This window comes from Prunus avium, chromosome 4, assembly GCF_965620075.1.
Source record: "Prunus avium chromosome 4, drPruAviu1.hap1.1, whole genome shotgun sequence".
Taxonomy (NCBI): domain Eukaryota; kingdom Viridiplantae; phylum Streptophyta; class Magnoliopsida; order Rosales; family Rosaceae; genus Prunus; species Prunus avium.
In genome coordinates, this window is record NC_142287.1 from 15,951,042 (window position 1) to 15,966,019 (window position 14,978).

Below are 14,978 nucleotides of genomic sequence, written 5' to 3' on the forward strand. Positions count from 1 at the left end.
TCCCCCCTACTTTCCCATGTGCCAGGAATCCGTTTCCCATTCCCGGACTTACCAAACATGGGAAAGCAATTGAATTCCCATTCCTATGCCTCCTTTCCCATGAACCAAACGGCCCCTAGTTAAGCTTCTTTCTGCTATAGGATTTGAAGTTAGGAAAACCAAAAGAGGATATGTGTTGCCTATAAAGTTTTTCTTGATCTAAAATTGAAGAATTTGCTGCCTAGAGATTTAGGGTAGTGTGCAGAACTTGACTAGAGCATATGTGCTCTCCACTCTACACCCCAAGTTCGAATTCCCCTCCGCGTAGTTTAGATTATATTAAAGTATAATATCGCTTATTTTAAAATATATATATATATATATATATATATATCCTTCTATTGAGGGGTCCCTCAAATAATTTTATTCAAGATAGTGCTTGATTTAATTGCTGTGTTTATTTATTGAGATGGATAATTATAAGTTCATAACTGATGAGATATTATAGCTAGTTCTACAAGTATTTAGTGACACAAAGAAGGATGTCTAATAAATTGTGCATGTATAACTGACATTGTAATTTGTGTTGTATTACCTGACTTCATTCGTATAGGTGCATGGGATGGGACATTTCCCATGAAAATGTGTCTTCTATTTGCTTATACAGAAAAACAAACAAATAAACAAGCGAACAAGTTGTGAAGAAGCATTTTCTATATCAATTACTGTGTGAATTAGTGCATTGCTTCTATGAAGATATTTAGAGGAATAGAGTTTCACTTAAAACTAGATTATGGGAAGGAGGAGGTATGGGGTTGTAAAGTTAATGAAACCTTAGGTAAGAAATGCATACTATGATTCATTTAGCATGCTTAGGTCAGGTCAGGTACCATGTGTTTGTACCATATCTGACCATCCACTCACAACATGACATGTGGACAGAGGACAAAGCTAAGGTCAACCCTGCGGCTCACACCGGTAGATCATTCGACCGATCCAATCACCAAGTCCTTCAAACGACGAGCTCTCCTTCTAGCTCCTCATCGAACAAACTATCTGTACCAGCTGCCGAACGACCCTCAAGTATCCGATCGGCATGCCTTGATGATTCCGCGAGACAACCTCGAATACCCCGCTTAGATATTTGCAGACTCGTGTCGACCTCAGAAGGCACTCCCAAGAGTCTTACATCGAAACTAAGTACTAAGAGCACACCAGGCACTCTCTATAAATAGGCACCCTTACCATAGACAAAGGGTAGGACTTTCAACTTGACTCTCGTGCTCATACATTGTCAATAGCTAAAGCTCATAAAGAAACTTACTTTATCATCGGAGGGTCTTCGGCTGGTACCACACTGGCACCCTAGACTTCATCCATTGTTTCTCTCCTTGTCCCAGATCCAGCATCCCAAGGAAGAACGTGTCCATACTGAAGGCTCAATCGGTCTTTAAACCGTTCACATCACCTATAAGTTGCTTCTATTTCTATCTGTTTAGTTTTAGCACCAACACCATGCAAGAATAAGAAAGTGTTGGAAGATGTAGTAAATTATTGCTTTTTTTAACAATTCATACACTATCTTGTAATGTTCAAAAGCAAAAGTAGAAGCAGAATGTTGTTGATATAAAAATAAAAATAAAAATTATGTATGTATTCTTCTCCCACAATTATATCCCTTTTAGAGCAACTCCATCGGTTTGCCAAGGATGGGGGCAAGGGGGGGCCTAAGAAGAAAATCGTGTTCCACCGGGCCTTTTTTGCCCGGGCTGGACGTGGGCTCCATAAGCCTGGGCTGGCCCTCAGGCAAAACCAACCCTTGCAATAACCTAGGGTTGTTGATGTCAGCAACTAAAAAAAAAAAAATTTTAAAAATCTAAAAAATGAATAAATAAAAACTAAATATTTCAAAAAATTTTAAAAATAAATACTTAGTCATATTTTTCACTTCTCACACCAAAACTCTATACAAATTCCTCTCCTCATATCTCTTGTGAATAGTGATTGCCATGGCAATGGATGGAAACACCACAAGCCTTTTGCAAGGGCTGCCACTATTCACATGAATAGTAATAGCCCTTGCCTCCCCTTGCCCTTTGCCATGACAAATGGGTGGAGTTGCTCTTAATGCTGCTAAATCCATACATTATCAGGAAATGGTGGATGCTATCTGTGAAAACCTGAGATCTACTATGTTGGAAAAAGTGAAAGGCTTGCAAATGAGATTCTTGTGTTACCTCTTTGTTCCAGTCTATGTTGCATGAACACGGACACGGGGATACGAAAAGGTGACACGGCGACACGGAAATCTTAAAAAACTAGGACACAGACACGACTATGACATGACAATTAAAATAATAATAAATTCTAATAAAATTATAATAGTATATACTTATATATATATATATATTTATTTATTTATTTAAATTCATACTCAATACTTCAATGTCATAATTCCATAAAACAAATTCATACTCATTTGAGTTAACTTAGCATTACTCATCTTTCCCTAAACAAAATAAAGAATGATACACATATTCATGATTCATTATAAACCAAATTTCACACATTTTTCTATATGATCTATCATCTTCAAAATAAGAAAAACGATTTCCCACTTCATAAAATAAAAATCAAGTTTGCATAAATGAAATAATAATAATAATAAAAAGAAACAAAGTGAATGAATTAGCCACTCAAAAAGATGCGTCTCTCACAACGAAATTGCTATCAATATCTTTAGTCAACCAAAAATATCAGCTCTGCTATGAAGGAACAAAGAAAAAAAAAACATATTTAAAAAAAAAATATTGTTTACATTTTTAGCCCACTTTTTAAAAGTATTTCAAATATGTCCACATAGTTTTCAATAATTATGTTTTAACCTCCTTTTTGTTTTATAACTTCCAAAATGGTCCCTTTCGTGTCTTGACTTCTGTTGACCGTGTCCAAAAGTGTCTTGACTGTGTCCAAAATGTGTCTTGACCGTGGACCAGTGTCCGAGGCATGTCTGCGTGTCCGACACCCAGATATTTTGGCCTAATGGAGTGTCCGTGCTACATAAGTTCCAATTGGTTATGTAAGTCACAATCAATGGGAATAATATCTAAAGAGCACTTCCACTCAACATGCCACCCCAAAGTTCTTATGTTGTAAAATCCATAAATAAATCAAAATTAAAAGTAAATTAAGCTAATGTGAAAATTAATTATTAAGTAATATTACAACAACCAACATTACCATAGCATAGCCCACATCTTAGACACAGGACAATGTAGAACAATAGCATTTTGTGTCATACTGGTAAGCCAAGTGGATATATACATGTGACATAATTTGTCGTGAGAGCTAGAGAAGCTAGTATTATCATAGCACCCAAATTTGATTTTAAAGCCAAGAAGGATTGCTTTGGTACAATTTGTGACCAATATTAATTTGATCATTGAGAAATTGGTCACTAAATAACTTCTTCTGTTGCAGTGATTTTTTCCGCACTTCTTTGGTCTTATTCTTTCCATATTTTCCTCTATATTGAACAAAATATTAAAAATAAAAATATAAGACATAAGGTTAACGAATGAGCGGGGTCGCTCTCTCGTTCACGCGAGGAGAGCCTTAATGGCTAGGGTTAGGATTTCTCTAGTTTTCTTTACTCATTCTCTATGTCGTCTCTCTCAATCTTCTCTGATTCTCTCTTTGGGTTCTTCTTGGTGAATTGGGTATGATGTTTTTTTTGCTCTTTTGTTCTCCGTGGGGTGGCTGCGTTGGGAGCGGATCCGCTGTCCCCAAATTGGTGTCCCCTCCATGTCCCCTCTCTAATTTGCTGACACGTGTCAACTAACATAATAGGGAGTTAACTCTGTTAACTTTTTTATTTGACAATTTTAACAATTAAAAAAAATTAAAAGCTACCCAAATAACCTAGCAGCCAACGACTTCCTTGCTAAACCCAGCAAGCGTCTGTCTTCTCTTCTCCAATTGCAGCCAACCCAGCAGCCAGCGAGCGTCGTCTTCCTTGCAAAACCCAGCCATACCCTCTCTCCTCCCCCATAATCTCTGCATCTTCTCCACCATCAACTCTCAAACGCTATCAAAACCCAATTCTCCTCCCTCCTAATCTCTGTTTGGAAATTGCAGCACCATTTTTCTCAAACCTTCAGCTTCATTTGCATTGCATCGGCAGTCCAGTCCCCTTGTCGACGTTCTACCTCCATAGGCCGACTCCACTATTTCCTTCATTGGCCAGTCTAAGAATACTTCTTGAACCACACACCAATATTCAGAAAGCTCTCAAAGTCCGATTGCGGCCTGCAGACAGGAGTTGGAATCAGATGGAATTGAAACCCAAGTATGAAATTTTATGAGCTTGATTGTAGTAGTGACTAAAAGACTACTACAACGCAGAAGCAAGTTTGGCTCATGTGTTTACTTTACCTCTCAATGGCATGAGTATCATTAGGAAACACAATGACTTTGACGGGAACTCCTTTCTCTTTCAATGCCCGAGCATACTACAAACAATAAACATCTAGATCACTTTTCTAATTTCACACCATTACAATTGTTTGTGTATTTTATGTTTCATTCACTTTCTACTGCAATGCAGCCAAGAAGAATTGTTATCCAAGCACTTGTTATTGTTGTAAAATCATTTAAATAGAATAAAGTGTTCAATGTGTAGTTCATTAGGAGGGGAACATATTAGCTTACTTGCAACCCGGTAGAAACTGGAACACGAAGATCCTGAGCACCCAAAAGAAAGAGGGTGGGTGTTTTGACCTGCAGAGAGAATAAAAAATAAAAAAAGTTAGAAATAGCAAACTCCTTACTAGATAATATCATTCTAAATATTAGCTGTTTTTGGAAAAGGAAGACAACGCTCGCTGGCTGCAATTGGAGAAGAGGAGAAGACGACGCTCGCTGGGTTTAGCAAGGAAGACGATGCTCGTTGGCTGCTGGGTTGGCTGCAATTGGAGAAGAGGAGAAGACAGACGCTCACTGGGTTTAGCAAGGAAGTCGTTGGTTGCTGGGTTATTTGGGCAGCTTTTAATTTTTTTTAATTGTTAAAATTGTCAAATAAAAAAGTTAACAGAGTTAACTCCCTGTTATGTTAGTTGACACGTGTCAGCAAATTAGAGAGGGGACATGGAGGGGACACCAATTTGGGACAGCGGATCCGCTCCCGGCTGCGTTGGCTTCCTTTTTGGGTTCCCAAGGAGCCAGTCGTTGGTGAGGGGTCTCCATCTTAACGCTATGGAGATGGCCACCGCCTCTTCTGCTCAAGGGGATGACAAGTATGCGACACCAAACGGGAATCAGAAGCATGCGAAAACTAGTGTTGGGAATCTGATCGTTAGTGGCATGGATTTTTCTGGTAAGCATAGTTTTTGAATCGAGGATTTTGTTGACAAGGAGGAGGAGACCAGCCTCGAGGGGTCTCCAAGATCTCCCTAATAATTCTCCTATGGAACGTTCATGGGCTTGGCAACCAATGAACGTTCCTACTATGAAGATCTTTCTTCGGAATTTTCTTCAGGCTAAGAGGCCAAACTTGGTCTTCCTTGCTTGTCAGCTAGGGTTCTGGATCAAAAAAATTGGAGGTGGCGGTTGGTGTTTTGCTGGATCTATTATGATGCTCACAATATGATTTTGACTCTCTATGAAGAACTATGATGCTCTCTTTAGATCATAGGAGGCTTTCTTTGACAGTATCTACATAGTGATGGGATGTGTTTCAATGGTTTTGCGGTTGGGTGATTGGTTGGATCTATTCTGATACCCATAGTACATTTCTGACTCTGTACGAAGAACTATGATGCTTTTTCTAGATCATATGAGGACTTTTTTTACAGTACCTAAGTAGTAATGGGATGCTGTTTAAGGGTTATGTGGTTGGGGTTTAGGTTGGTTTGTTTCATATAAGTTGTTTGACTCTTTTGTTTAGTCAATAGCATATGTGGTACTCTTTCCTACGCCAGGATTTTGTTTCTCTGGGAAAGTTTTAACGAGGCCGTCGTTAACATACTAGTTCTTACCATGTAATGTTCCTTTCGGTTTAATTAAATACCATTGTGGGAGCAAATTTCCTCCCATGGGAATATTCGGTTGAAAGATTCCTTCGTCTTCTCCGCTTCTCTTTCTCCTGCAAAATGAATAGCAATAAGAGGGCCACACCCGGGGGGTGTTGGCCAAAGGCCCTCCGATGCCTAAGTCAGTTCAATCGATCTATAGAGAAACGATAGCTAAAATAGGGTACGGGAATATGCATGTGTGGTGAAAACCGGGTGGCTGGAGCCGTGAGTGGTGGCCGGAGCCTTGTGTAAAAGGGAGAGAGAGAGTGGTGGCTAGGGTTTCTAAGAGATAATTTCTGCAGAGTTTCAGTAGGAGTTTAGACGTACCTCAACCCTTGTGTGTGGCCATCCTTTTATAGAGGTCTCAGGGGCTAGGGTTTCAGAGGAATAATTCCGTAGATGGAAGGGAATTATTGCTCCCCAATTTGGCGAGATTTGACTAATTAGGGATTTGATTTATTTGATTTAAATCAAATCCCTAATCAGGGTAGCAATCAAATCAATACCTAATTTAATTAGGTAACTCCTCCATTAATTGAGAATATTCGTAGAAATCAAATCAATCCTCAACCTAATTAGGTAACATTCTATTTAATTGGGTAATCCCCAATTAAATTAAATAATTCCCAATTAGGTCAAATAATCCCCAAATGGAACGAATTATTTGACCTAGGGTTACGAATTAATTCGGTTCCCACAACCATCTTTTCTATAAATTTATAAATAAAAAATAAAAAATAAAAATAAAAGGTTAACGAATGAGAGTTAATGTTAAGATATTAGTAGCACGCTAAGAAATCAAATTATAGGGAAATATTACAGTCATAAAATCTCGCAAGTCACTATCTTCAAAATTTAAAACTAAGGTGAACGGTGTCTAATCCAATGAAAAAGGGCATTGACTTGAAGAATAATGGTTTCAAGTAGGTTTCAAACCCTTATGACATTGGTGTATAAGAAACTCCCCGTCCTCGGGGGCCGGCGTTAATACTATTGCTTGTGTTAAAAAAAAACAAAAAAATTAACTAAGGATCATCATCTGGCCGACACCCCAAAGAGGGTCAGCCTGAACTCAAAAGGTCAAAGCTCGTACATGCATGTAATTAGGGGTGCCCATGCTCATCCAGATTTTTATTGGGTAGGGCTAGGAGCTCGCCCATGATCCAGCCCATTTGAGTCCAAAGCAGGCGTTTGGTCTAGGCCCATCAAACTATGCCAGTTTTATATTTTTAAAGAGGGTTTTTTTTATCATAAATGATCACTAAATTAATCGAAAGTCATCATTTAAGTCCTTAAATTTTCAAATCAATCAATGTAGTCTGTAATCTTTTGGTCCACACATTCGTTTGGTCCTTCTTGTGGCATTTCATCAAAATCCTCATTAAATTGGTCACACAAAAAACTTTAAAGGGCAGTAGTTCTTCTCTTATGCATATGTCTAGATTTTCTTACTGTACGAACACCATTGTTGCAACTATATTTCTTAAAGCTTGTTTAGTACACCCACTCCAGCTTGTTGAAGTATATGAATACAGAAGATAGGGAGGAAAACTAAGAAAGGGAGAAAAGCATGGAGGAAATTGAAAAAACAATGGTGTCCGTATAATAAGAAATTATGGACGTCCTGATAAGAGAAAATAAACCTATCCACTCATGACACAAAGTAAATCTCACATCTTTTACTCAATATATAAGGCTATTTGCTCTCATTTATCGAACTACAAATGTGAAATCCTAAATGGAGAGAAAATGACATTGTGGAGGAAAAATATGAGTTTTAAGACTAAAATGTATATTTTGATGAAAATGCACATATAAACTCGGTCACGACATGACAAGTGAACAATTGTAACGAAATTTTTGTCGGAATGCGACACCATGGATCAAATTGATGAGTAGATCAAAAGATGAAAGACCACATTGATTGATTTTAGAGTTTGAAGTCTAAAATGAGGACTTTTAAAAAGTTCAAAAACCACTTCTAAATATTTAGTCTATATTATGCATTATTTTTAGTCTGAATTGTAATATATTTAACTCAGAATACATTAGATTTAGTCTATAGTATGTAATATAGTTGATTATTACAAATTATGATTAAAATAATTGAATATATTTTTATTTTGAAAAAAGTTCATTTTCATTGGCCGACCCTCGTGGGCGGACTTGGGTTGGGGAATTGAAACCCACGTCTGGCTCGACCAAAATAATATCTACGCCCAAAATAGTCTGGTCCAAACTTGACTACAAGTCAAGCCCGAAATTTTAGGGCCGAGCCCACTAATCACTACGATATAAAATATTTTTGGGAAATAGCCCTATATGCCACCAATTTTATAATCTTAACTAAAAATACCACCCCTCCCCAATTTTTGTACAACTATCACCTATAAATATAAAATTATTGTCCACTTATTGCTGAATTTTAACAAGTTCAGAAAGTTTGTTCTTTCTTAGGTCACTCAGCTCTCTCTCTCTCTGTGGCACAACTCTCTTTCTCTTTGGTTTCTGTCTAACGCAGCTCTCTGTGTCTCTCTTGGCTCTCTCTCTCTCTAGCGCAACTCTCTGTCTCTCTCTTTGCTCTCTTTCTCATAGCGCAGCTCTTTCTCTCTCTAGCTTCGTTATGTCTTTTTCTCCCTCTATTCGGTCTCTTGCTCTCTGTTTGGAATCGCGAACCCCTCCCTTTAGGTATGTCTTCTGAATAGTTGCTTGCAACCTTGAAGCTTTAGTGGATCGCCGACCTCGAAAAGGTAGTGTTGATGGTTATTTTCTTAAAATCAGTGGGATTATGTGAAATGGGTTATATTTTGATTGTTTGGGTTTGTGTTAAATTCGTTTTGGCTTTAATTGCTTTGGGTTAGGTTTTGTTGAATATTCATGCTCAGTCATCTGGGTTTGTACCAATTGCACTTAGATTGGTCGGGATATGTGAATCTTGAAACTTAGGATTTTCCATTTGATGTAGTAGATCTGTATAGTGTGATTGCTGATGTGTTACTGGTGTACTGCTGTTGTGTTCCTCTTATTTTACTATCGTATTGCTGTTATGTTGATGTTATATTGCTATTATATTGATTTTATATTGTGGTTATATTGCTATTGTATTGTATGTTTACTGTGGTTATATTGTGTTAATGAAATGTTGTTTTGTCATGGTCAGAAATGGAGACAATTGTTATTCTCGTGTGCTACAATGGAAAATGGGTCACCTCAAACAAAATGTGCAAATACGAAGGGGGTGAGTCAAAAGGCTTAATAGTTCCAAGGACCATCAAATGAAAAATTGAAATTGCCCCTACCAATGCAATTATGGTATTCAAGGAATCAGAAGAAATGGCCAAGTTGAAGCAACAACAAGTGGAAATGGGATTTGAACTATTTCGTAAGTTTGCAAAAATAGTGGATCCGGCATGAAACTGGGCCATAATCACTGTGGCCGGGGTCATGAATTTCATGGGTCGTGGTCGCCGCACTTGAAGAGTGTGCAAACTTCGAATTTGTCAACAGCAGGGAAATGGAACTATGAGGTGGCCTCTTTTTGTATTATGTAACCATGGGGTGGCTTGTTGTTGTATTATGTAAGTTTGGAAATAGGATTTTATGGAATGATCATGCCTCTTTTTGTATTTGTGCGTATACAGTTTATCGGTGTCCAGTTGAGTGGCGATATAGCAGCAATAAATATTCAATAAACATACGTATAATGGCAATATTATGTCAATAAGAGTACAATAGAGAGATGATAGAGTTACAATATGATCCTATTACAGTACGTACTGCATCAGAATGTTTTTAAAATTATTTGCTCCTCAAAAATTCAAGAAAAAAAAAAGTAATTACAACCTGGAAAAAGGATGAAGTATACATCCCTTAAAAGACAGATGGCCTACATTACAGACCTTCAAAATGAACTCTATATATATAATGCATGCCTTGTAGCACCATCACATCCCCCCCAAAACTACATAAACATGACACCCCAAAACCTCATGCTCCTTCCTCTTTCAACCCCTAAATTATCCATTGGATGCCCAATACTAGATGACTGCTTGGGGGGTGGGATACCCTGCAACTCCATAACAGAATTGGTAGGGGAGAGAGGTTCCGGGAAGACGCAGCTTTGTCTCCAATTTACGGTACGAGCTCAGCTTCCACCCTCACATGGCGGACTAGGGGGCTCCTCCGTCTACATATTCACAGAATTTAGCTTCTCATTTCGTCGATTGCAACAACTAGGCAACCTTTATCATGCATCATACCCCAACTTAATAAGGTTGTAGCCATTGGAAGACATATATGTTCGTGGTGTTCATGATGCTCAAGAACTCATCCATGTCCTTGGAGACATAGAAGCATTTATTGCCATTGATCACACCCGCCTACCTGTGAAACTCATTGTCATTGATTCCATTGCTGCATTGTTCCGATCACAGTATCAGACAACACCGGCAGATTTCAAATGGCGGTCTGAAATGTTCTTCAACATATCTGGGACATTGAAGGGTTTAGCAAATAAGTTTGGGTTTGCGGTGATTGTCACCAACCAAGTGGTGGATTTTATTGGGCCACCTGATGGAGTGAATGGGGTGAGGTTGGGAAACTTGGAGTCCTTGGACACATCAGGCATACGGGTGAGTCCAGCTTTGGGACTGGCTTGGGCACATTGCATAAATTCAAGAGTGTTCTTGGCAAGACATGAGCAATCTATTGGGGTTAACATTCGTAATGCTCCTTCAACAACTATATGTAGTCAAACACATAAGATATTTCACCTTGTATTTGCCCCACATCTGGCCTATGCATCGGCCGAATTTGTAATCAGAAAAGAAGGTTTAGTCGGAGTATCACGGTAGCTGTGTAATAAAGGAATTCTAAGAACTTTAATGTTTTTTTATCCATTTGGAATTACATTCCAGGCCCTTTAATTTCGCACTCAAATTATAATAGCAATCTGGAAGCAATACTAGTACAATAAAAGTACAATATAAGAGCAATCTAGAAGCAATACAGCATGCTGTAGCAATGCAACCCAAATTATGCAAATTTAAAAGAACTCTCATTCAACATAACACGAAACCCACCACAAATAAAAGTAAATTTTACATGACCTACCAAAGCAACACAAATCATATTGTCTAAGATACATTGCGCAATAGAATATTGTTTTTACAGGTGCTTTTATTGTGGCCTGCGGAACCACACCTTGAGCACTTTCTTCTAATGGTGCCCTCTCCGTGCGAGGGAATTCTTATCTTCTTTCGCCTGCCTGGCATGACCCTTGCCATGGGAGGCAGCACAACTTGACTTCGAACATCTTCAGGAATATCCCACATTCCGTGAGGCTGTACCGGGTAGATGCTATCCGAATAAGCATCCATCCAAGTTTTCCGAGTGTAATACCAAGAAGCCTTTGAGTATACATTTACTTTCAAGAAGCGGCAAACTGCAACTACATGCTTGCAAGGTAGCTGCTCAAGCTGAAACTTTCTACAACTACAACTGTTGTTCGTCAAATCTACGAGCCCGTCCATATAACCGTCCAAAACATTATACTGTGCATTATTTACTTTAACCACATTCATCCTTGCAGCATCCTCCAACCTGTTCCTCAACTTCTTCTCTCCAAAATTGGGGCACAATGTTGTTGTGCAATTCAAAGCCAAGTCACGACGTTCGGTGAACCATTTCACAAAGAGATTAATAATTTCCCCTATCAAATGAACCACTGGCATCATCCTTGCAAACCTAAGGACTGAGTTGATTGACTCCGCAATATTTGTCGTCATTACATTGTAGCGGCGTCCATCCATGTGAGCTCTAGACCACTTATGTAACCCTGCCTCTTCAAGATATTGAGCAACAAGTTCCTTTCGCTTGATCTTGCTAAAATGACAATCAAATTCAGCAATGGAATAAGATTTCGCAGCCTTCTCACAGTGCATAAGTATGTGATCATGCTTTTTCAACTTGCAAGTGCGTTTCATATTCCCCTTCATATGATAAAAGCATATGCCATGTTGCGCAGTTGGTAAAACTTTGTTCCACACATTCTCTATGCTAACATTGCGATCAGAAATAATAACAAGATTGAGACACTCACCAATGGCTTCATGAAGTTTAGTGAAAAACCAATGCCATGATGCATCCGTCTCCAAATCCCCGATCCCAAAAGCAAGAGGATATAGATTTCGATTACCATCGAATGCATTTGCTACAAACATAACACCCTTGTACTTTGATTTTAAATGAGTGGCATCCACGGTTATCACTGGGCGCATGGAAGAACGAAACCCTCTAATACATGCGCCAACCGCCATAAAGAAATACACAAAGTGATTGTTCTCATCAGTTTGGATGTGTGTTTTTGTGCTGGGATTCAACGCTCTAATTCATAGCAATAAGCTGGAAGGATATAATATGCCTCCTCCGCTGATCCTCTAATGGACAATAGAGCTAACTCCCTTGCTTTCCAAGCTTTCGAATAATGGATGCTGAAACCAAACTTGTGTTTCACATCTCTCATAATGTCACTTGTTGTGTATATTGTCCGAGAATCCTTAAACGTCCTTTTAAATGAAGTGGCTACAAGTGCTGCAGTTGCTTGAAGATGGTTGTCACTTACAAACCTCAAATTACATTCATGAACAGTTGTACACCTCACAATCATGAAGCTGTATTCTCCAACTCTCGATGCTCGGACTAGCCATGGGCATGGACGTTGACAACAAACCACAAGCAACCTCTTAGTGCAAGACAATTGCACCTTAAATTCAAAGTGGCCTCTTAATGCCATCAACTGTAACTCCATCAACAATGCTTTCTTAGTAGAGAAAATTTGCCCAACTGTAATTTTCGGATTTTTTTCACTTCGCGAAAACCCCCTATCCAAATATACTTCTCCATCATTTACACCGGCTTCATTGTACCGGTTCTGTTCACCTATTTGATTCCAATAATGTTCACAAATGGGTTCAGATTCTCCTCCTAAATGCATTATTGGCAGTTGGGCAGATGTGTTCAAGAAGCCCAAAATAGGAGGGGCAGAGTACACTGACACTTTATTTCTTTCAGTACCATTATCACCACCATGCACCTGATCCACCTCGCTAAAATCAATCATATCCATAAAATCTGTCTCTACTTCACCTCCCACATCAGTGCCATTTGTATTATTCCAAGTTACTTCATTGCTTTCAACAATGGCAACTAAAGAACGACCCATCCGACTACTATCTGTCGTGATATGCATACTATCAACTACATCATTTGTCAGTCCTTTATCTTCTATTCTCACAAGTAAGGGAGCTAGTTTTGAAGGTGTTACCTCAGAATTGTACTTCATAAAAAATTTGACATCATCATCGTCCTCAATCTTTATGTTCTTCGACTCATTCGAGGCCACCAAAATTGAGAATTTTAAGCTAACCTTGTCTTCCCTGCTGTTTGTATTACCAATCTGATGCACACGGTCTAACAGTTCAGCAAATTTGATGGTCCATGGAACTATTAAGCCTTTTGACTCACCCCCTTCGTATTTGCACATCTTCTTCGAGGTGACCCATTTTCCATTGTAGCACACGAGAATAACAATTGTCTCCATTTCTAACCATAACAAAACAACATTTCATTAACACAATATAACCACAATAACCATACAATACAATAGTAATATAACCACAATATAAAAGCAATATAATAGCAATATAACATCAACATAACAGCAATACGACAGTAAAATAAGAGGAACACAACAGCAGTACACCAGTAATATATCAGCAATCACACTATACAAATCTACTACATCAAATGGAAAATCCCAAGTTTCAAGATTCAAATATCCAGACCAATCTAAGTGCAATTGGTACAAACCCAGATGACTGAGCATGAATATTCAACAAAACCTAACCCAAAGCAATTAAAGCCAAAACGAATTTAACACAAACCCAAACAATCAAAATATAACCCATTTCACATAATCCCACTGATTTTAAGAAAATAACCATCAACACTACCTTTTCGAGGTCGGTGATCCACTAAAGCTTCAAGGTTGCAAGCAGCTATTCAGAAGACGTACCTAAAGGGAGGGGTTCGCGATTCCAAACAGAGAGCAAGGGACCGAACAGAGGGAGAAAAAGACATAACGAAGCTAGAGAGAGAAAGAGCTGCGCTATGAGAAAGAGAGCAAAGAGAGAGACAGAGAGTTGCGCTAGAGAGAGAGAGAGCCAAGAGAGACACAGAGAGTTGCGTTAGACAGAAACCAAAGAGAAAGAGAGCTGTGCCAGAGAAAGAGAGAGAGCTGAGTGACCTAAGAGAGAATAAACTTTCTGAACTTGTGAAAATTCAGCAATAAGTGGACAATAATTTTATATTTATAGGTGATAGTTGTACAAAAATTGGGGAGGGGTGGTATTTTTAGTTAAGATTATAAAATTGGTGGCATATAGGGTTATTTCCCAATATTTTTTCCTTTACTTTTTTCTTTAATTGTGGTTTGTCCAGGAACCGCAAATGCAAAGTGCTAACAAAGGTAACATCATGATTTCGAATAGAGAGAAGAGCATAAAAGGTTTTGCTGAGTGATCAAATCTGATACCAACCTTTTTCACTCATTCATTCTACTAAGATAGCTCGATTGGTCAATATATATTGCATCAATGTATTCTTCATTGACGCTAAAAAGGTCTGTTGCTTTCTTTCATTTGTTGATGGTCTTCTCTTCAGTCTTCTACGCAAAAACAGAGACATAGCCTTCTTCACTGAGGTATATATCTTATTACTTGATTCATGGTTGTGGGGTTTTTATGTTGTTACTGTTATCTCAATAGCCTTATTGTTGCGTTAGTAGCAAGACAGGTGTTTGATGAAATGTCTGAGAAAGGCATGAAATTGTGAGGGAAATAGGAATTAAGAAAGGATGAGGGTGTATGG

General features: G+C 38.5%; 1 protein-coding gene, 1 long non-coding RNA gene and 1 pseudogene across 2 annotated transcripts; 1 reads left to right on the top strand and 2 right to left on the bottom strand.

Moving 5' to 3' along the window:
- Positions 1-3,880: 3,880 nt before the first annotated feature.
- On the bottom strand, positions 3,881-4,760 carry LOC110773236 (uncharacterized). Its single transcript, XR_002529277.2, has 3 exons — positions 4,690-4,760; positions 4,414-4,490; positions 3,881-4,287 (listed from the first exon to the last, which is right to left on the bottom strand). It is a non-coding gene; the product is annotated as an uncharacterized LOC110773236 (long non-coding RNA).
- Positions 4,761-10,021: 5,261 nt separating this feature from the next.
- Positions 10,022-10,903, top strand: LOC148294899 (DNA repair protein XRCC3 homolog pseudogene; annotated as a pseudogene).
- Positions 10,904-11,185: 282 nt separating this feature from the next.
- LOC148294900 (uncharacterized) lies at positions 11,186-11,836 on the bottom strand. Its single transcript, XM_088252295.1, has one exon. The coding sequence runs from the start codon at positions 11,834-11,836 to the stop codon at positions 11,186-11,188; it is 651 nt and encodes a 216-aa protein (XP_088108421.1).
- Positions 11,837-14,978: the final 3,142 nt, after the last annotated feature.

What these genes read in the sequence shown, in the direction of transcription:
- LOC148294900 (XM_088252295.1), bottom strand. Translation starts at nt 11,836, where the DNA reads ATGACGACAAATATTGCGGAGTCAATCAACTCAGTCCTTAGGTTTGCA.